We start from the raw sequence: 23,446 nt of genomic DNA on the forward strand, positions 1-23,446 counted from the left end.
CTAAGAGAGAAAAATAGGCAAAATACTAAGTGTATCAAATTACTTGTGTGCAGATTCTAACAGGGAGCTCAGTACTTGAATGTCCTTGGCTAAAGAAATGCCCTTTTCTACTTGGGAAAGTTAATGGTTTTGGAAGGAACACATATAGAGAGGTGAGGCAGGAAGGCGTTATCTACCTGGCTAGCTATAGCAATGAGATAACCTGAGGATCAGTGGAATGACACTGACAGATGGATAAGCCATGTGATGATAATGAGCAACTCAGAGATTTTGATTTACTTGTTTTACTTTTCATTTAAGCATCTATATTCAAGAATTTTTATGTAAATTATTCAAGGTTTGCATTCATTAGATCACTTAGGCTTGAGTGAAATGAAACTGAAAATGCCATTACAATGTTGCTTTTCCTTTAAATTCCTCCCATATTGAAAAATGTATACATCAGCTACAAAGAAAATTTAGTGGCTTCATTTATGTGATGACTTTGTGATGAGTTACTTGTATTAATAGGTTATTTCACTTTTTTCATTTCACAGCAAAATATCTGTGAACTTAATATTGTTTATAATTGTGATTGATATTTTCTTCAGGTGATAATTCAGGATGATGGCCCTGAAAAATTGGACCCCAAGTATTTTGGAGAGTTGCTTGCTGATCTATGCCGTAAAAATACAAATCTATATCACTGCTTATTAGAACATTTGCAGAGAATTGGAGGAAGGTACTGTAAATATATCATTTGCTTGGCGTTGTAGCTTTCAAACATTTTACAATACCCTGGTATTTTTTAATAGACTTTATTTTTTAGAGCAATTTTAGGTTTACAGCAAAACTTGAGTACTTTTAATGGGGAAACAGGCAACTGTATGAGCAGATCTGAGGAAATATCTCATTTTAAGAGTTAATGTACTTAATGAAAATCATTGAAGATATCTTACCAGCTATTTTGGGGTCAGTAAAGAATTACGTGGATCTTCTTTTCTAACGTACTTTGATGAAAAATGCAACCACTTAGACAAGGAGCTCCAAAAATGTGTGGCATATGATGACTTGTTTTAAGATATTACACTGATGATATAAGATACAGTCCCATTGCCAACACACTACTGTTTATCTTCCATTGATGTGTGCTCAACATATGAAGACCAGAGTTTAATATACATTTAGGGTTGTGTATTATTATAAATGTCATGTATTATTTTAATATTATATATTACATATAATGTATGAAATATAAATTATACAAATATCTATTTATAAGTTAATGTAAATATGTATATTATACAATAATATTATATAATAATATATAATACTTATTTAAATATATAAACATAAACAATTTATCAACTATTCATGTGTAGATGAGAGCACATTATGTCATGAAATGAATTTCATAAGCTATACTCCAAAAGTTGCCTTCTACTACATAGTCACATCATATATGTGGTCATCTGTCAGGCAAAATTTAGGAAAGCTCCATAAACTCAGAAAAATCTGGAGGTTAAAGGAAAGTCAGTATAAACTTCACCAACTAGATTCTTCTACTTCTCAGAGATCTTTAATCTCTTCTCTCTTTTCTCTCTGCTTATTACAATTCTGTTTATTAGCTCCCTCCTCCCCAACTTTTCTTGCTTTCTTATTCATGATTGCAACCATTCTCTTAGCATCACCCTCAACTGCCTTGCCTCTTTATCATATTGTCCCTGCCACTTAGCAAAATCCCAACTCTGGATCAGTCTAGCTCTCTGCTTTATCTATTGTTTTCTTTTTTTCCTCTATCCAGTACTCACTGCCCACTACCCCTAGAATTCAGACACTACCCCCCGAGGGCTGTTTCATTTACCCTGGTTTCCTTGGTGCCTAGTGTGGTGACTGATTTAGTGTGGTGCTTAATAAATATTTGTTGAATGAATGAATGAATGCCTTCTTTATGCTACATCCATGCGTTGAGCACAGAGAAAAGCGCATGGTAATTATTAACGCATGGTTTCCATCTTCAGCTAGGCCTTCATCAGTGTTTTATACTAATCAATATCCTCTCCCCTTATCCAAACAACTATTTCACACATTCATTCATTTGCATAATGTCACTACCTTAAAATCTTTCCCCTCATTCTGAGTACTCTATTATGTATTGAGTGTCCACTCTTGTGCCAGACACTGTGCTAAGTGCTTTTTGAATATTATCTAATTTGTACAGTAACCATAGAAAGTTTCAAATGGACACCCAAAGAGAATAAGTTATTAAGGTCACATAGCTACTAAGTGCTTGAGATGGATTCAAACAGTTTTGAGTACTCTTATACCTATAAGCCATGACTCAGCTTTTCTGCAAAGCCTTCTCTAGATACTGTTTTGTCTAGATGTTCCTCTTCTGTGTATTAATCATGTCTTGTGAATATTTCTGTTAAAGTATCACATGGTAAAATCAAGAGCATATAGAGACATATATTCTTAAGTACGCTGATTGTAGATGCAGGGTTCATACCCTGGGTTCATGTCCCAGCTTTTGTTACATACTAGATGTGTAATATCAGGCAACCTGTTTAACCTCTCTGTACCTCAGTTTCTTCATCTGTGAAATAGGGATTATAATAATGCTTATTTCATAGATTTGTTATAAGCAATAAATGATTTATTTAAGACATGTACTTACAAGCAGCAGGAGCATCATGTGAAATGCAGGTCTGGAAACAGACCTGTAGAATCAAAAACTCTGGGGTAAGGCCAAGCAGCAAGCCCTCTGGAGGATTCTGATACATGTTAAAGTATGAGAACCACTGACCTAAGGCCACAAAAGTGGCAAATCTGGGACTAGAACCTATGGGAGAACCTTTTTACCTTAGGCAAATCACTTAACCTTTCATACTAGATATGTGTCTCTAAATTATTTAACATATTGCAGACACATTAAAGAAATTATCAATTTTTGAATCATCAAATTTGAAAACGTTGGAGGACTTAGACCAATTTTACATTGCTCAAATTTTGCCTTAGATCACTTATGTTTGTGTCACGTACAGGACAAGATAATATTTGTGTTTGGATTGCTGAAATCCAGTTCAGAGCACATGGCCTTGACAAAGTCGCTACTCAATAAAGGTTTATAGAATGAGAGTTAAATATATTCCAAATGTATTAGTCTCATACTAATTAGAAGTAGACAAAGTAATTGAGCAAGGGAAGTTAAATTGTTTTATAATGACCAACCAGGTAGAGATGTAATCTGGGGTTTTGAAATAACTCCCTGTCATTGAGGGTTTTGATAAATGTATATGGGTGACCTAAATGTGTAATTAAGCACTGAAAAACATTGAGTTTAATTTCTAGAGTAGCTAAAAATACTAAAAAGAAAATAGAAAGCTGGGGTCTCCACATTAGTAAACACTCCAGAGTGGAGAGGGTCTCATAAAATTTTGGTGCTTAAGAGTTTTTGTTTGTCAGAAGGTTGTCAGTTTCTTTCTCTTCATTCCACCCGCCTTTTATTTCTTCTTTTGTTTTTTTCCTTATTACATTCCTTCCTTTCTAGGAGGTGAGATGACATAGTGAGTGCCTCTCTTTTTTTTTTTCTGCCCACTGTAATTATAGTCACCATCACCTTGTACTGAATGGAGATATAATCCACAATGGTCTTTCCACCTCCCGCCTCTGCTCTCTTTGTTTCCACTCTCTCTCTCTCTCCCACCCCTTTGTCTCCACTTTTCTTCTCTTTCTAAATTGCAATTCAGCAATAAGTAGACTGGAAGGTCAGAATTAAGAAAGGTTGTCTTATGAAACCATTTTGGTTACATTTGTAAATTCCAGTATTAAGTGCTGTTGATTGCTCCTTGTTTGTTTCTTTGTTTTGTTTTCTTATTTGTAGAAAGAAGTAAGTGGCTAGGGACATGTGTACTAGGTTGGCATTGGAATTGGGATTTTAAACATAAAAGGTCTATTAATATTGTGATAATAATTCCAGTTAACAGTAATGCAAGACTACTATACCTGCATTGTGAGTCATATTTTAACTTCTTTTAGCTTCCAATATATGCATGCAGTTACTTCAGTAACACACTAAAAAAGTAGAAGATACTTCATTTTTTTTCGCTAGGGCCTCCCCAAAATTTATATTTTGAGCAACCCAGGAAATACCACATACATACATACAGACAATTGCACATATGCAGTCATGCCTCAGGAAATGAAATCTTCAGTTCTCATTCTCCACATTAGCTTGTGTATTTCTATAAATGCATGCGAGAGGTTTCGCACAGTGAGTGACCCACTTACCTCTGTAAGCAATATATTACTCATAAGCACTTACTTAGAAGGTAAAGGTAGGAGCTAATGTACTAGCTTATATCTCTAAAATATGTTTCTGTTGTACCTGACGATATGGCAGTCATATATCTATGATTTCCTAAGATAGTCTTACTTTAACATACTTTGTCTTGCTGTCAGAACATGTGTACAGTTTTTTGTTTGTTTGTTTGAGAAGTATGTTCATCGTATGTATTTTGGACCCAATTTTTCCACGAAGTGCAGGGGGAACAAGTAGGCAAAAATAAAGGCATATCTGTTGCCACTGGCAACGCTAGAACTGTATCCTTCCCAGCTTTCACCATTCCCCAAAGGAGCCAGTGCCGGACTGGTATAACCACTAACAATTCGCTTGCAGCATTTGCCTACCTAACATGGCTTCACAAAGGGCCTTCCAACCCTCATGGACAAACCTTCATTTTGATGCTGGAAATTCTACTTTCCCACTAGAATTTTGGTGATGTTGCTTAAGGCTATGTCCCTATGTAAACATTCCAGTATCCTTTTAAGCTTTGTCATTGCTATACATACTGTAGTGTAGATTGAATGATTAGTGTAGATTGCGAAGTCTTACAAGTTTTGGTTTTGACTAAAAGGGTATGAATAACTTAAAGACACTGTAGGGAGAAGCTGGAATCAGCATTAAAAGGGAGCAATACAAGGTGGAAAATACAAGGTGGAAAATAAGGTGGAAATAGAAAATGACTTATTGTTATTTGTTCACTCAGATAGTATTTTTTGCCAAACTGAAGACTTCTACATCTAGTCACAAATAAACCGGTGTTAATGAATGGTAGTAATTCTGCATATTATATTGGCTTGTTATTTGGATGTTGTTCATTTTTAATAGATTAGCTAATTCCAGGAAAATTAACTTTATTTTTGTCAAGTGCCATTTTAGTTAGCTTTAAATTTTTCATTAGGATTATAAATTTCACTTGATATGTTATATATCAAAAAGTAAGGTAAAATATTTAGAACACTAACATTTATATATGATCAATGTATATATTTTCCTAAGGTTGTCTGTTTCTTTTTTTCATTCTTGCAGCAAACAGGACTTTGAGTCTACAGATGAGGTAAGTGCAAAAAGAGTTGAAAATCAAATACAGTTGATAACAAAGCAGATAACAAAGCAGATACTTGCATTAATAATATGGTTTTTAGTTTGGTATTTTTATTAGACTGGAAACAGGTTAGTGAAAGAAATAATGATCCTTTTGCCTTTAAAATGATATAACCATTTATATCTTTGTAATGGCTTTAAAGGTGATAATTGTAAAAGTAATAATCATTCACACAAAAAATGTTTTATCAGCTGTCACCTTATGATTTAGCTTGTCTTTGCTTATGAGAACATTTAAAAGTTCATTGACTACATACTCTGTTTTACAAAACTGAAATCTACGTTAACTAATTAAATAGCAACTTTAGTTTTAATGTATTTCAAAAACTTGTATGTCCCATGCCAAATAGCCAGCAACTTGAAGTAAATATTTTCAAGTATCAATTCTAAATATTATGTATATACATTTTGGTAATAGTTACTTTTAATGGAATAAGTCATCAAATAGAGAAAGAACTGATTTCAAAGTAACAATCACAATGGCTTCTTTTATGTTAATTTTCATCTTTATTTCCAAAGTATTGACGTACTGCATTTGTTACAATAATTCAGTAAGCCCTAAATTGTCTTTATGAAGTACTGAATTCAATTCAGCTTCTCACTTAAAATTTGTTGAAGCTTCTTAATGTTGCTGTGGCAACATCATAATCTTTCAAAAGTCACCACAGCTCTATGCAAATTCTCAGTAAACCTTTAATTTTATTTTATTTACTCAAATTTTCATTATTTAAAAAATCAGCCTTTAAAGTGTCATATCTACCACCCAACTAAACTTCCAGTTGTTAAAAAATACACGGAAATAAAGTGGTAATGGGATTTAAGTGACTACCCTTTTGTTTTTAAGTTGCTCTTTTTAAAAAATAGAAATGGGACATCTGATTGATTGCCCCAAACTTCCCCCTAAACTTCCTGTAATTCAGGGTTCTTTCCATGGTGTATGTAGTACAATGATTTTTTTAAAAAGTAAGAACTGATAATGCTAGAAGTAAAGTTTGTGGCAACTATTACCCAGAAAGTGAAGTAATCTTCTGATATCCATAAAAACACGTCCCTCTCTACAAAAGTCTGCTGACCCTCTGATTAAAACACTAAAATGTATCTGTTGAAAGATAAGCCTCTCTTTTCTTACAGTCAGAAGACACTGAATCGTTGATTCCTAAAGGATTGTCAGAATTTACAAAACAGCAAATTCGCTATATTCTGCAGGTGAGATGGGGTCAAGAGTGGCTGTGAAGGCAACACTAACAAACCACTAGCCCAGGATGTTTCCTTTAATTAAGGACAGAAAGTCCCAAATAAAATTCCTATTTCACAAGAGTTGATTGCATTTTGATTAAACAAGGGTTGCATTATAGTTTGGTCAGACTATCAAACACTAGTATTGAATGACTAGCATTCAGGAAATCATTATAGAAATATTCCGGGCTGTGGAATGCCCTTATTCTCTCCTCACTGCTGTAGCACAACCTGACTCTAACTTATAGGATTTGCCCTCCTCTTCTCCATTCTACTTTCTATACCTCCCTACCCTACCCCTGGCAGATGGAAAAGCCAATGACTTGATTTTCCTGAATTGTGGAATGCTAGAGACCACTGCAGCAGTAAATTCCCCTACACTGAAGGGAGAGACAGACCAAGACAGATCAAGATAGGTGCTAAAGAAATAAGGCTAAAATGAAGAGTACATGTGTTTGCAAGAAAGGATTCTAAAGATACTCTAGTTTTGTCTAGTGAGGCAAATTTCTAAGTTTGATATTTGGTCTCAAATCTTTGTTGATCATCCAGATATTGGACCTGACATCTTATCTGTGAAACTTAAATGAAATATTTTTAGTGGCACACAGTCTGTATTATAAAGAGACAGTGGTATGGGGAACACATATGCTCTGCAGAACCTGAATCTTGGATACATCCTTGATATTATTTCTGGTGGCAGGATGTCCATCCAAAGTGCATTCAAGGCCTATTTCCTCAAAAAACTCTGAGAATGTTTGCATCTAAGTTCCTGAGAAACATTAGTCTGTAGTTTTCTTGTATTTGCTTTGATTTTGGTGTCAGGATAATCTAGCATCATGAAATGAATTGGTAAATGTCTCTTCCTTTTCTGTTTTCTGGAAGAAAATGTATAGACATAGTGTTAACTCTTCGTTAAACATTTGGTATAATCCTTCAGTGAAAATATCTGGGCATGGATATATATTTTTCAGCAGTTTAAAAAAATTCTAAATTCAATTCCTTAGTAGTTACAGGTCTAGTCAAATGATCTGTTTCGTGTTGGGTGAGTTGTGGTAATCTGTGTTTTTCAAGGAAGTAGTCAATTTCAACTAAATTATCAAATTTATATGTGCGTAACTATTCACAATATTCCCTTATTATCCTTTTGATGTCTGTGGGGTCTGTATTACTCTTCCCTATTTAACTCCTGACACTAGTGATTTGTGTCTTCTTTCTTTTTTTGTTGTCAGTCTTGTTGGAGGTTTATCAATTTTATTGATTTTTTTCAAAGAACTATATTTTAGTTTATTGATCTCTATTGTTTTCCTGTTTACACTTCCATTGATTTTTTTTCTCATCTGTATTATTTCCTTCCTTTGCTTGCTTTTGGTTTATTTTGATCTTCTTTGTCTAGTTTCTTGATATAGAAAGTTAGATTATTGATTTCACACCTTTTCTATTTTCTAATGTAAGCATTTAGTGCTATAAATATCCTCTCAGCATGGCTTTAGTTGTGTCCCACAAGTTATGATATGTATTTTCATTTTCTTTCAGTTTTATATATTTTTATTTCCCTTTCGACTTCTGCTTTGACTGGTGGATTATTTAGAAGTGTATTGTTTACTTTCTAAGTGTTTAGAGATTTTCCTATTGTCTTTCTGTTATTCATTTCTAGTTTGATTCCACTGTGGGCAGAAAATATACTCCATATGAGATTAATTTTTTTGAAATGGCTAAGTTTGATAGTCAAGGATATGATCTATTTTGGTATATGTTCCATGGGTATATGAAAGGAATGTGCATCTGTTGTTGGATGAAGTATTCTATAAATGCTGATTAGATCCTTTGGTTGATGGTATTGTTGAATTATTGTATTATGTATTCTTGCTCATTTTCTTCTAAGCAGTACTATCAGTTGCCGAGAGAGGGGTATAAAAGTCTTCAGTTATATCTATGGGTTTGTCTATTTCTCCTTTCAGTTCTATCAGTTTTTGTTTGATACATTTTGTAGCTCTGTTGTCTGGTGCATAAACATTTAGGATTGCTATGTCTTCTTGGTGGACTGACTCTTATTATGTAATGTCCCTCTGTGTTCCTGGTAATTTTCTTTGCTCTGAAGTTATTTTTATCTAATATCAATAGCACTCCTTTCTTTTGATTAATGTTTGCATGGTATATCTTTTTTCCCAACTTTTAAATTTCATTATGTATATTTTAATTTTCATTATCTTTGAAATGAATTTCTTATAGAAAACACATAGTGAGGTCATGTTTTTTCTTATCATTCTGTCAATCTGTCTTTTAACTGGTGTATTTAGACCAAGTTGTAATTATTGATATGTTAGGGCTAGATCTGCCATTGTGTTTTCTGTTTGTTCTGTTTTTTGTTTCTGTTTTCTTTGTCTTGCTTTCATGTGGATTACTTGAATATGTTTTAGAATTCCATTTTGATTTACCTCTAGTGCTTCTGAGTGTATCACGTAGTATAGCTTTTTTAGGGGTTGCTCTAAGTATTACATTATATACCCATAACTTATCCCCGTGTATTGGTGTCAACATTTTATCAGTTTCAGCGAACTGCAGAAAATTTTGCTTCTTTTATCTTTCTTTAAGCTCCACATTTATAATTTTTAAAATATTTCCTCTACAGGCATTGAGAGCCACATCACACAGTGTTTTATATATATATATATATTTTGCTTCAATCTTCAAATATAATTTAGAAAATTCAAAAGGAGAAGGAAAGCCTACTGTATTTACCTATATTTTTGCTTATTGTGTTACTTCTTCCTTCTTGATATTCCAAATTTCTTCTTTTATCATTTTCTTTTTCTTCAGAGAACTTCCTTCAGCCATTTTTTTAAGGGTAGGTCTGCTAGTGAAAAATTCTTTTTCTTTTCCTCTGAAAATGTGATTTTCCCTTCATTCCTAAAGGTTGTTTTCATTGCATACAGAATTTGTAGTTGACAATTCTTTTCATTCATCACTTTAAAAATGTATGCCACTTCCTTCTGGCCTCTATGATTTTTCATGAGAAATCGGCTGTCATTTGAATTGCTATTCCCAATAGTTAAGGTTTCTTTTGCTGCTTTTAAGATTTTAAATTTATCTTCAGTTTTAAGAAGTTTGCCTCATATGTCCAGGCATGGATTTCTTTGGGTCTATCCTGTTTAGGGTTTGCTCAACTTCTTAAATCTGTGTATTTTTTTTGCTAATTTGGGGAAGTTTACAGCCATTATTTCTTCATATACTTTTTCAGCTCCCCCCTCTTTCTTTTTTCCTTCTAGGATTCTGATGACATGAATGTTAGATATATGTCATACTCCCACTGGACACTGAGGCTCTGTTCAATTTTTTTCCAACCTATTTTCTCTCTGATGTTCAGAACTCAGTATTTTCTATTGTTCTGTCTTCAAGTTCACTGATTCTTTGCTCTATGCTTTCCTTTCTGCTTTTTAGTCCATCCACTGAGGTTTTTGTTTTTGTTTTGCTTTTTAATTATTGAGTTTTCAGTTCTAAAATTTTCATTTAGTTACTCTTTATAGCTTCTGTTTGTTTTCTGAGATTTTCTGTTTTGTTGCTGAGACTTTCTATTTTTTATTTGTTTTAAATCTTTGCAATTTCTTGTTGAAACTTTTTTTAATTTGGTGTGTTTTTTAAATTAATTTTTATTAGAGTATCTTTGCTTTACAATGTTGTGTTAGTTTCTTGCTGTACAGCAAAGTGAATCAGTCTTACATACACATATATCCCTTCTTTTTTAGATTTCCTTCCCATTTAGGTCACCACAGAGCACTGAGTAGAGTTCCCTGTGCTACACAGTAGGCTCTCATTCGTTATCTATTTTACACATAGTAGTGTATTTATGTCAGTCCCAATCTCTCAGTTCATCCCACCCCTCCCTTCCCCTCTTGGTAACCATAAGTTTGTTCTCTACATCTGTGACTCTATTTCTACTTTGCAAATAAGTTCTTCTCTACCATTTTTCTAGATTCCACATATAAGTGATATTATGTGATATTTGTTTTTCTCTTTTTGACTTACTTCACTCTGCATGACTGTTTCTAGATCCATCCACGTCTCTGCAAATGGCACTATTTTGTTCCTTTTTATGACTGAGTAATATTCCTTTGTATATATGTGCCACATCTTCTTTATCCATTCCTCTGTTGATGGACATTTAGTCACTTTGAAACCTTTTTAAAATGGCTGCCTTAAAATCCTTATCAGATAATTCTAACTTTTCTGATATCTTGATGTTGGCATGTATTAACCCTTTTTTCTTACCAAGTTGAGATTTCCTGGTTCTTAGAATAAGTGACTTTTTTAAAATTGAAACCTGGACATTTTGGGTACTGTTTTCTGACTTTGGATCTTATTCACATCTTCTGTTTTAGCAGACCTCCTCTGATACTGAGCAACAGGGGAAGTAGGGGCATGACTTGTTACTGCCACGTGGGGGTGGAAGTCCAGGTTCCCCATTCTGCCTCTGTTGACACAGGTTGGGGGAGTAGCTCTTTGTTCTTCCTTGGCAGGTGTAGGAAGTGTGGCTCTCTACTAGGCTTCCACTGAAAACACCCTGGTTTGGATGGGGAGGTGTGTTGTGTTACTGTTCCCTTGTTGGCCTCTACTGACACTGCAATGTGAGTGGCCTCATTTCTGTTGGGCAATGATGAAAGTCTTGACACTTCACTAAGAATTCTCTGACATCACCCAAGCAGGGAGGTTGAGAGAGAGAGTCTACGTTCCCTTCTTGGCTTTTGATGGTTTGGGTGGGCGTAGAATAGAGTTGCAGGTTTTTTCTGTGGTGTTTGGCTGGAGTAGACTGGTTATTATCTAAATGCTATCTGCCTTGCTAGGTTGCCCTTTTCATGGTACTTTGGGTAGAAAGAGCAGGCTTTTCTAGGGACTTTTGTTGTCTGTATCCACTGGTGTTTCTTTGTTATTGGTTTGCCCAATACCACTCATATATGAAGCAAAAAGAAAACCCAGGAAATCACTTCCGTATTATTCCTTAGCTCCCAATGTTCTCGACCAGACTTCATTCTTCTTTTTTAACTTTCAGAGTCTTTTTATGTTTGTTTTATACATAAAGTGCAGGGGTTTTAGTTAGACTTAGCAGGAAAAATAGAGAAAAGTATTTCTGCTCCATCTTTTCAGAAACAGAAGTTGCCTGTTTTCAAAACCACTTTTCTTTGAAGAAATGAGTTTAATCTAGTTAAAGAGTTTTTCTCCCTCTTTAAATTTTGAGACATTTCTATACTTCAAGGTTAAACTTAATTTGTATTAGATTCTTCTCAACTCAGGCAAAATCTATGCATTTGACAACACACTTAGGGAGATGCAATTTATTACTTGAAGGTTGACTGTCTCATCTTTTCTAATCTTTAAATAGAGAAGAAAAGTAAATTTAAGAATTTGATGATACATTTCTGTCATGAGAAAGATGATACTTTATCATGGAAAAAATAAGAGACCCTTGTTTTAATAACATAGCTATGATCTCTTCAGGTACTCTTCAGGGATATTGCTTGGATTACTAATGCATGTTATTGACCAAATGCCCTGCATCACTATTCTAATATTGCCATATCAAAAATGAAACTGTTAATAAGTTTGCTTGTAGGAATAGAAAAAATAAGATTATTATTACTTATACTGCCTATTTTTAAATGCTAGTAAAAATAAACCATCAATAATTTTCTTCCTCCAGATGAGGGGTATGTCTGATAAATCACTCCGGCTAGTGCTGTCCACATTCAGCAACATACGGGAGGAGCTTGGAAATCTTCAGAATGACTTGACAGTAACATTTATTTTGATTTTTCTTTCCAAATCTTTTCTAGATCCTAGCTTCATAACATAGAAATCAAAGCATTCAGTATACCTTTTTAAAATTTAATACAACACAACAACATTGTGCTCACCCAGATATAGTTATTTTCCTGAAATAGTTAATTGGGGTTGGGAGAGAGGAGTAAAGAATTATCCAATGTGAAAATGAAAGTTGGGTGAACACTTACTACTTAGTTTACCGCTAAGGTAATTTAATGCTTAAAACCAGGGAGTAGTTTGTAAAATTACAATAATCTGACTCTGATTCATAATTTCCCCTTTTCTGTAATAATAAAGCATACTTTGAATTTATTTGAATACTTGAAAACTTCTTTCTCTAAGAACTTAACATTTTCTATTTTAATTGGTGCTCTTCATGACATCAGCTAGATACATTCAGAATACTTTCCATACAATGAATAACTCCTTGGGGACTTTGGAGTGGACTTTCTTGTTTCTGGGTTCTGATGAACACATTTAGACCTTAATTTGAAAATTCACCACCTGCTGGGATTAACAAGGGTCTTTGTAGATTGAAGAAAAACATTAAAATAATTCAAAAGGTTCTGCTTCATTGTACTTACAATTAGTCAATTCATCAAAATGTCCATTGATGCAGGTTTTTAAATTTTCAATCCTTTGTATCCCATAGTTTGATTAACTTTTAAGAATTCCGTTTTATTAAACAATTACAAATGAAACAAGTGCTTATTTAAACCTTCCAATGTAAACAGGTCTTTGTATTACATAACTGTTGACAGGATTCTGTAATTCTGAGTCATAAATAATTTTGCTTCTAGTCACTGGAAAATGACAAGATAAGACTTGAGAAAGACTTGGCATTCAAAGAAACTCAAATAAAAGAGTATGAAGAACTCTTAGCATCAGTGAGAGCAAATAATCGCCAGCAGCAGGTAAGTTGACATTTTCTTTGATAATAAATTTGATAGTTTTTCATATGCACAATTACTAGCACATTGGAGTTATGAGATATAATCCAGAAAATTAAATATGATGGAACAATTTGTTCATATGGGAATTGAGTGGCTTTAGGTATTTCCAAATACTGAAGCCCTCTCAGAAAAATAGATAACCCCAAGTATTTTAGATATAAAGTATATACTATCCACAATTATCTGTTTTGTTGGGTGACAAAAATTGTATAAATATTGAAAATCTAAGTTCACTCGTTCATTTAATCTACTAATGTGTCAATAAAAAAGTTTTTGTAGATCTTAACACATGTTTGTGCAATGAATAACTGAATGAATGAACTCCAGAAGATTTCTCCAGATACCTGAGCAGAGAGGATTCTTAGGAAATCGTAATGAGTCTCTGAGGCCAGTCCATTCTTAAAATTCATTCCCATGACAGTCCCAAATTTGGCTGAGTTTTCATTTGTCACATAATCAGGCATATGGTCATTTTGGTGCCTACTAAAAGGCAGGTTACGGTATTGTCAAAAAGCAGCAAGAGTCAGGTTGCTAGATTGGTACACTGAAAATTCATCTGATCTTGATTCCTTCTCACTCAAGATAGGCAAGTGAGGGTAATGATGTCTTTCATAGCTGATTTAACTTACCTTTTTTTTTTTTTTTTTTTTGCGGTACACGGGCCTCTCACTGTTGTGGCCTCTCCCGTTGCGGAGCACAGGCTCCAGACGCGCAGGCTCAGTGGCCATGTCTCACGGGTCTAACCGCTCCACGGCATGTGGGATCTTCCCGGACTGGGACATGAACCCGAGTCCCCTGCATCGGCAGGTGGACTCTCAACCACTGCGCCACCAGGGAAGCCCTTAACTTACCTTTTAAGGTTAAATATATAAGAAAACTGGGCATGGAAAAATATCAATATTTGCTTTGTTTCATTGAATTAATCAACTAAAAGCACTCTCTCCCAAAAAGTAGAATCCATTTGTCTTATTTACTGTGTCTTTACAGCAAGGACTTCAAGACTCAACCTCAAAATGCCAAGCATTGGAAGAAAACAATCTTTCTCTTCGGCATACACTATCAGACATAGAATATAAACTAAAAGAACTGGAATACTGTAAGCGTAATTTAGAGCAAGAGAATAAAAATCTTAGAGTGCAGGTATTCAAATTTTGTTTTAAATGTGTGTTATTGTCTTAGTTATATGGTTGTAATCCTAGCATTGGCTATATATATATATATATATATATATATATATATATATTATATATATATATACATATATCCAATTCATCTCGAGAAAATATGTAGACTGCTTTCTGATGATCTCACATGCAGTTAGGTCTTAACTCACTGCCATCTGAGCTGTATAATGCAGTTCCTAAAAATCACTCTTATTATTTCAATGTCTTGTTTAATCAAGTGGTTTTCATCTATTAATGTCTTGTAATATAATATGTGTTTCCTTCATAACAGTCTAACTACAGAAATTTATTTTGTCTTGTGTAGCTCTCAGAGACTTGCACAGGCCCGATGCTGCAGGCTAAAATGGCTGAGATTGGCAACCATTACATGGAGATGGTAAAAAGCTTAAGAATGGAGAAAGATAGAGAGATCTGCAAACTAAGGGTATGTAGATCCTACACTGCATAAATACACAGTTCAGCACAAACTTTCTAATAAGATAATGATAGTCTCAAGTTTAATGCTACAAAGAAAAATCAACCAAAGGTAGAGTTTTAGGAGTATGCCATAGAACCATTTCTTTAAATACATATCACTATGTAGGGAATATTGTTAAATTGTCTTGTAATTTAGCTTCATCTTTTCTAGGAAAGCAAAAGAAGACCTTAAGTGCAGGGTTGTTGATTTTTAATTTCTATTTATTTATTTATGGTGACAGGGGAACACTTTATGATCTTGCCTAAAGCTTGCTCTATGCAGCCAAGCAACTTTCAAGATTATCCAGTGAAGCCGCATTTGACTTCATAAATATCCTCACTTGATTTTGAAGGATGATAGCTAGCAAGAGTTTTGTCAAGCACATGGATAAGAACTGTTGAATTATATACCTGTAATTGGCATCAAAATTAAGGTGATATTTGTGAGAATAAATATACATTGCCTTATTTTGTCATTCTAGGTCAAATTGACTAACCCTTAATTTACTGATTCCTAATTGTAGTTATATAAACTCAAATATTTTAATAGAAAAACTGACCACAGTTTTTTCTCTCCAAATATAATGTACAGTCTTTACCAAAAATCAAAATGAAACAAAATAGAATTTGTTCAAAAGTCTGCTGATGTTTCTTGCAGATGTCCTCCACTGGTTTATTTTCCATCTGAACGTTACTAATAACACTTTAACCTAAACAGCCATCTGTGCACACATAATGCAGTAAAAAGGGAAATGGACAGGATTTGCAGTCAGAAGACTTGTCATAGAGTTGCAGCTATGTTGCTTAGTAGCTGTTGTGCCTTCGTGTCTCTGGATCTCATTTACCTGTTTTGTAAATAAAGATTATAATAATACTTATCTCGGAGGGCTGCTGTGAGGACTGAGATGAGTCATGCAGGAGGAATATGTTGTGAACTGCAAATTATGATATAATATTTGTTATTAAGTTTTCCTTAATTAGTATTTGAAGGAATATAAAGTACCTGTTTTCTTAGCTTTATTTTAATTCCTGTTGCCTAGGACTTTTACTTAAGTAATGCTTAAGCCTAAATAGTAAAGTCACCTTTTAAAAATGAGAAATTTATTGGACTTCCCTGGTGGTCCAGTGACAAAGAATCCACCTTACAATGCAGGGGACTCGGGTTCGATTCCTGGTCAGGGAACTAAGATCCCACATACCATGGGGCAGCTAGAGCCCACATGCTACAACTACTCAGCTCGTGCACCTCAACTAGAGAGCCCACGTTGCCACAAACTACAGAGCCCATGTGCTCTGGAACCTGCGCGCCACAACTAGAGAAGAGAAACCCCACATGCCACAATTAGGTAGAAGCCTCAATGAAGATCCCATGTACTGCAACTAAGATCCGACACAGCCAAAAATAAACAATAAATCTTAAAAAAGTGAGAAATTCCTAATTGGCATTTCAGTTCACATATTACATTCATAAAGCTCTTTAAATGTTTATAACTATTGGTATTTTGCTCTTCATTTCATAACTAGCTGTATGACTTTATGTCACTTAACCTCTCTGGAACTCAGTTACCCATTTTGTTAATGAGAATTATAATAATTCTTAGTTCTTTTTAAATCCTTAGACTCAATTAAATCAGTACCAAAAAGATGTTTCAAGAAGAGAAGGAAGTTGCAGTGACTTCCAATTCAAGATTCATGAACTGACAAGCTTGCTGGAAGAGAAGGATTCCCTTATAAAGCATCAATCGGAGGTAACAGAGAAGGGGTCAAGGTGGAGACAAACCATACAACTCAGCCCTGTAGGATAAATACTTCCCACAAACTATAAAAAGACATGTTTCCAAGACTTACTTTATTCATGAAGTAGAATGTGAGTGCCTATGAGAAGTAGAAGACTCATATTTCAGGAGAAATAATTCAAATGAAAGCTAGAATTGAAGCAAAAAATATGTGCTATTGTGCCTTTAATAATTTTAAGACATTGATTTTCTACCTCATTGGCAGTCAAACTCCCAATAAGGCTGTGAGCTGCTTCAGCAAGGGACTGTGTTATATTCCTTTCTATGTCTGTAGCATGTAGCCCAAGATCTGTCATAAAATAGGTACTGAAGGAAGAAACTACCCAAATCGTGGCTAATGTTGTATTGCTGTTATTGAACAAATGGTATTTGTAGTAACATTCAGTGATAGATTTTCTGTTATGAAACAATATCTACTTCCATATTGAAATTTCATATTTTTCTGCTATAGATACACATTTAAATCTTTTTGGAACAAAAATTTTCACATCTTCATCTTGAGAATCATGCCCATTCTATCTCATGTTATCCCTTAAGTATAGAACCAGTTAGTGGATTCCTGCAGAGACTTATAATGTAACTGATTAGGTACCATGAAGCAAGACTATATGGAATTCAACAAGTGGGATTGGAACATTCTTACCTCAAGGCTAAAAAGGAAGGGAAAAAAGTAATTATTCTTTAGTAACGTTGTTAAATTATCAAACATACCTCTTACCTCATGTTTCTATGGTTTTCAAATGATTATATTGTCTTTTATTTGTAAGGAACTCTCGAAGTTGAGACAAGAAATATATTCATCTCATAACCAACCCTCCAGCGGTGGAAGGACAACTATTACCACTAGAAAGTAATGTATTTTTAATGAAATTTGGATATGACTTTGGTTATGTTATAATCCAAGTTATAACATGTTTAACTGATATATATGCCCCTAGACAGAGTTTGGTGTTTTCTGCTGGCCAATAATTCTACTGAAGAATGAATGTTCACAAAAAAAATAGCTATTATGGTCAATAAAATTCAAGAGCACACTTTTACTGTATTTACAATACAGTAAATACAATGAAAGTGAAAAGCAAATAATTAGTTGTTTAACCAACCATATTAGTCAGGGCTCTTTCAGTTGCACATGCCAGAAACCCAACTTAAACTGGGAATTAGTTAATTCACGTAATTGGGATTGCTTGGTGTCCAGATGGATTTGTGTGATCAAAATATGTCTTCAGAAATCTGTATATCTTTTGGCTCTGCTCTTTCCTGGATAGACGTCATTCTTAGGCAGGGTCTCTCCTCATGTTAGCAGTACGACCATAGCTTACATCTCAACAATTTAGCAAAACCAAATAGAAAGTGACTCTTTATGAATAGTTTCAGCAAAAGTCTGTTTTTGACATTTCACATAAATGGGATAATCAAAATGTGGTCTTTGGTGGCTGAATTCTTTCACTTTGCATGTTTTCAAGATTCATCCATGTTTTAGCATGTGTCAGTACTTCATTGATTTTTGTTACTAAATAATAGTCCATTTTATGGATGTACAACCTTTTATTTATCCATTCAGCAACTGATGGACATTTAGGGGCTGTTTTCAATTTTGAAAAATGCTACTGTAAATATCTGGGTACAAATCTGTGTGGACATATGTGTTCATTTCTTTGAGTATATAAAGAAGAGTAGAATTGCTGAGCACATGGTAACTGTTTAACTTTTTGAAGAACTGCTAGACTTTTCCAAAACAGCTGCACCATTTTACATTCCCACCAGTGATGTAAGAGGATTCCAATTTCTCTCCATCCTCCCAAACATTTGTTATTGTCCATCTGTTGGATTGTAGCCATTCTAAGGGGTGGGAAGTGGTATCTCATTGCACTCTTGATTTGTAGTTCTCCAATAATTAGTGTTGCATAGTATTTTTTCATGTGCTTACTGAGCATTTGTATATCTTCTTGAAGAAATGACTAAAGTCTTTCTTCATTTTTAAATTGTATTATTTGCTATTTTATTGTTGAATTGCAAGAGATATTTATATATTCTGGATACAAGTCCCTTATCAGAGATATGATTTGCAAACATTTTCTTCCATTCCATGGATTGTCTTTTCACTATCTTGATTGTATCATTTGTAGCACAAGTTTTTAATTTTGAGAAAGTCCAATACATCTATTTTTTTCTTTACTCACTTGTGCTTTTGGTATCATATGTAAGAAACCATTGACTAGTACAAGGTCATTAATATTTACACCCACATTGTCTTCTAAAGAGTTTTATATTTTTATCTATTACATTTAGATTTAGGATTCATTTGAGTTAATTTTTTATATATTGTAAATTAGGTATCCAAGTTCATTCTTGTGCATGGGGATATCCAGTTGTCCCAGACTCATTTATGGAATATGCTATCCTTTCCCCCATTAAATTGACTTGGCATCCTTGTCAATCAAACTACCATAAATGTAAGGGCAAATATGTAGACTTTCAGTTTCACTCCATTAATCTATTTATCTGTCTTTATGCTAGTACCATACTGTCTTGATTATTATAGCATTTTATTGAAGTTGTGAAAGCAGGAGTGTGAGTCTCTAAACTTTTCTTTTCAAGAAAGCTTTAGCTGTTTGTGGTCTTTTGCTTTTCCATATGGGATTTAGGTTAAGCTTGTTAATTTCTGTTAAAAAAAGATCCCACTGGAATTTTTACAGAAAATTCATTGAATATGTAGGACACTTCAGGTATTATTGCCATGTAAACAAAACTGTCTCCTGGTCAATAAGCATGGGATCCTTTTCAATTTAGATCCTCTTTAATTTCTTTTTCCAAAAATTTTATTGGAGTATAGTCGATTTACAATGTTGTGTTAACATTCAGGTGTACAGCAAAGTGAATCAGTTATACATATACATATATCCACTCTTTGTTTAGATTCTTTTCCCATACAGGCCAGTACAGAGTACTGAGTAGATTTCCCTGTGCTATACAGTAGGTCCTTATTAGTTATCTATTTTATATATAGTAGTGTGTTTATGTCAATCTCAACCTCCCAATGTATCCCTCCCCCACTTATCCCCTGGTAACAACGATTGTTTTCTACATCTGTGACTCTACTTCTGTTTTCTAAGTAAGTTCATTTGTACACTTTTTTATAGATTCCACACATAAGCGATATGATATGGTATTTGTCTTTCTGTGTCTGACTTACTTTACTCACTATGACAATCTCTAGGTCCATCCATGTTGCCACAAATGGCATTATTTTGTTATTTTATGCAAGAGTCCACTGTGTATATGTACTGCATCTTCTTTATCCATTCCTCTTTTGATGAACATTTAGGTTGCTTCCATGTCCCAGCTACTGTAACTAGTGATGCAGTGAACACTGTTCTGCATGTATTTTTTGAATTATGGTTTTCTCCAGAAATATGCCCAGGAGTTGGGTTGCTGGGTAATATGGTAGTTCTATTTTTAGTTTTTTAAGGAACCTCCATACTGCTCTCCATAGTGGCTGTACCAATTGACATTCCCAACAACAGTGTAGGAGGGTTGTCCTTTATCCATACCCTCTCCAGCATTTATTGTATGTAAATTTTTTGATGATAGCCATTTTGACTGGTGTGAGGTGAAACCTCATTGTAGTCTTTTTGTTGGTTTTGTTTTGTTTTTACATCTTTAATGGAGTATAATTGCTTTACAATGATGCGTTAGTTTCTGCTTCATAACAAAGTGAATCAGTTATACATATACATATGTTCCCATATCTCTTCCCTCTTGCAACTCCCTCCCTCCCAACTTCCCTATCCCACCCCTCCAGGCGGTCACAAAGCACCGAGCTGCTCTCCATGTGCTATGCGGCTGCTTCCCACTAGCTATCTACCTTACGTTTGGTAGTGTATATATGTCCACGCCTCTCTCTCGCTTTCTCACAGCTTACCCTTCCCCCTCCCCATATCCTCAAGTTCATTCTCTAGTAGGTCCGTGCCTTTATTCCTGTCTTACCCCTAGGTTCTTCATGACATTTTTTTCTTAAATTCCATATATATGTGTTAGCATACAGTATTTGCCTTTCTCTTTCTGACTAACTTCACTCTATATTACAGACTCTAGGTCTATCCACCTCATTACAAATAGCTCAATTTTGTGTCTTTTTATGGCTGAGTAATATTCCATTGTATATATGGGCCACATCTTCTTTATCCATTCATCCAATGATGGACACTTAGGTTGTTTCTGTCTCCGGGCTATTGTATATAGAGCTGCAATGAACATTTTGGTACATGACTCTTTTTGAATTATGGTTTTCTCAGGGTATATGCCCAGTAGTGGGATTGCTGGGTCATATGGTAGTTCTACTTGCACTTTTTTAAGGAACCTCCATACTGTTCTCCATAGTGGCTGTACCAATTCACATTCCCACCAGCAGTGCAAGAGTGTTCCCTTTTCTCCACACCCTCTCCAGCATTTATTGTTTCTAGATTTTTTGATGATGGCCATTCTGACTGCTGTGAGATGATATCTCATTGTACTTTTGATTTTCATTTCTCTAATGAATAATGATGTTGAGCATTCTTTCATGTGTTTGTTGGCAGTCTGTATATCTTCTTTGGAGAAATGTCTATTTAGGACCTCTGCCCATTTTTGGATTGGGTTATTTGTTTTTTTTGTTATTGAGCTGCATGTGCTCCTTACAAATTTTGGAGATTAATCCTTTGTCAGTTGCTTCATTTGCAAATATTTTCTCCCATTCTGAGGGTTGTCTTTTTGTCTTGTTTATGGTTTCCTTTGCTGTGCAAAAGCTTTGAAGTTTCATTAGATCCCATTTGTTTATTTTTCTTTTTATTTCCATTTCTCTAGGAAGTGGGTCATAAAGGATATTGCTGTGATTTATGTCATAGAGTGTCCTGCCTATGTTTTCCTCTAAGTGTTTGATAGTTTCTTGCCTTACATTTAGGTCTTTAATCCATTTTGAGCTTATTTTTGTGTATGGTGTTAGGGAGTGATCAAATCTCATACTTTTACATGTACCTGTCCAGTTTTCCCAGCACCACTTATTGAAGAGGGTGTCCTTTCTCCACTGTACATTCCTGCCTTCTTTATCAAAGATAAGGTGACCATATGTGTGTGGGTTTATCTCTGGGCTTTCTATCCTGCTCTGTTGATCTATATTTCTGTTTTTGTGCCAGTACCATACTTTCTTGATGACTGTACCTTTGTACTATAATCTGAAGGCAGGGAGCCTGATTCCTCCAGTACCGTTTTTCATTCTCAAGATTGCTTTTGCTATTCGGGGTCTTTTGTGTTTCCATACAAATTGTGAAATTTTTTGTTCTAGTCCTGTGAAAAATGCCAATGGTGTTTTGATAGGGATTGCATTGAATGTGTAGATTGCTTTGGGTAGTAGAGTCATTTTCACAATGTTGATTCTTCCAATGCAAGAACATGGTATATCTCTCCATCTATTTGTTTCATATTTAATTTCTTTCATCAGTGTCTTATAATTTTCGGCATACAGGTCTTCTGTCTCCTTAGGTAGATTTATTCCTAGATATTTTATTCTTTTTGTTGCAATGGTAAATGAGAGTGTTTTCTTGATTTCACTTTCAGATTTTTCATCATTGGTGTATAGGAATGCCAGAGATTTCTGGGCATTAATTTTGTATCCTTCTACTTTACCAATTTCATTGATTAGTTGTAGTAGTTTCCTGGTAGCACCTTTAGGATTCTCTATGTATAGTATTATGTCATCTGCAAACAGTGACAGATTTACTTCTTTTCTGATTTGGATTCCTTTTATTTCCTTTTCTTCTCTGATTGCTGTGGCTAAAACTTCCAAAACTATATTGAATAAGAGTGGTGAGAATGGGCAACCTTGTCTTGTTCCTGATCTTAGTGGAAATGGTTTTAGTTTTTCACCATTGAGGACGATGTTGGCTGTGGGTTTGTCATATATGGCCTTTATTGTGTTGAAGAAAGTTGCCTCTATGCCTACTTTCTGCAGAGTTTTTATCATAAGTAGGTGTTGAATTTTGTCGAAAGCTTTCTCTGCATCTATTGAGATGATCATATGGTTTTTTTCCTTCAATTTGTTAATATGGTGTATCGCAGTGATTGATTTGCGTATATTGAAGAATCCTTGCATTCCTGGAATAAACCCCACTTGATCATGTTGTATGATCCTTTTAATGTGCTGTTGGATTCTGTTTGCTAGTATTTTGTTGAGGACTTTTGCATCTATATTCATCAGTGATATTGGCCTGTAGTTTTCTTTGTTTGTTACAACCTTGTCTGGTTTTGGTATCAAGGTGATGGTGGCTTCATAGAATGAGTTTGGGAGTGTTCCTCCCTCTGCTGTATTTTGGAAGAGTTTGAGAAGGATAGGTGTTAGCTCTTCTCTAAATGTTTGATAGAATTCGCCTGTGAAGGCATCTTGTCCTGGGCTTTTGTTTGTTGGAAGATTTTTAATCACAGTTTCAATTTCAGTGCTTGTGATTGGTCTGTTCATATTTTCTATTTCTTCCTGATTCAGTCTTGGCAGGCTGTGCATTTCTAAGAATTTGTCCATTTCTTCCAGGTTGTCCATTTTATTGGCAT

At 34.6% G+C, this 23,446-nt stretch overlaps 1 protein-coding gene across 2 annotated transcripts in view; it reads left to right on the forward strand.

Moving 5' to 3' along the window:
* POF1B (POF1B actin binding protein) overlaps positions 1–23,446 on the forward strand; it is a 104,078-nt gene that overhangs the window by 59,112 nt on the left and 21,520 nt on the right. For both annotated transcript variants that reach the window (XM_060002692.1, XM_060002693.1), the window contains 9 exons: positions 591–721; positions 5,351–5,378; positions 6,557–6,631; positions 12,354–12,446; positions 13,276–13,389; positions 14,416–14,568; positions 14,917–15,036; positions 16,688–16,816; positions 17,632–17,714. In XM_060002692.1, coding sequence (XP_059858675.1) covers positions 591–721; positions 5,351–5,378; positions 6,557–6,631; positions 12,354–12,446; positions 13,276–13,389; positions 14,416–14,568; positions 14,917–15,036; positions 16,688–16,816; positions 17,632–17,714 — 926 coding nt within the window. The remainder of the gene's footprint in view (positions 1–590; positions 722–5,350; positions 5,379–6,556; positions 6,632–12,353; positions 12,447–13,275; positions 13,390–14,415; positions 14,569–14,916; positions 15,037–16,687; positions 16,817–17,631; positions 17,715–23,446) is intronic.

Source organism: Delphinus delphis, chromosome X (assembly GCF_949987515.2).
Source record: "Delphinus delphis chromosome X, mDelDel1.2, whole genome shotgun sequence".
NCBI classification, from domain to species: Eukaryota; Metazoa; Chordata; class Mammalia; order Artiodactyla; family Delphinidae; genus Delphinus; species Delphinus delphis.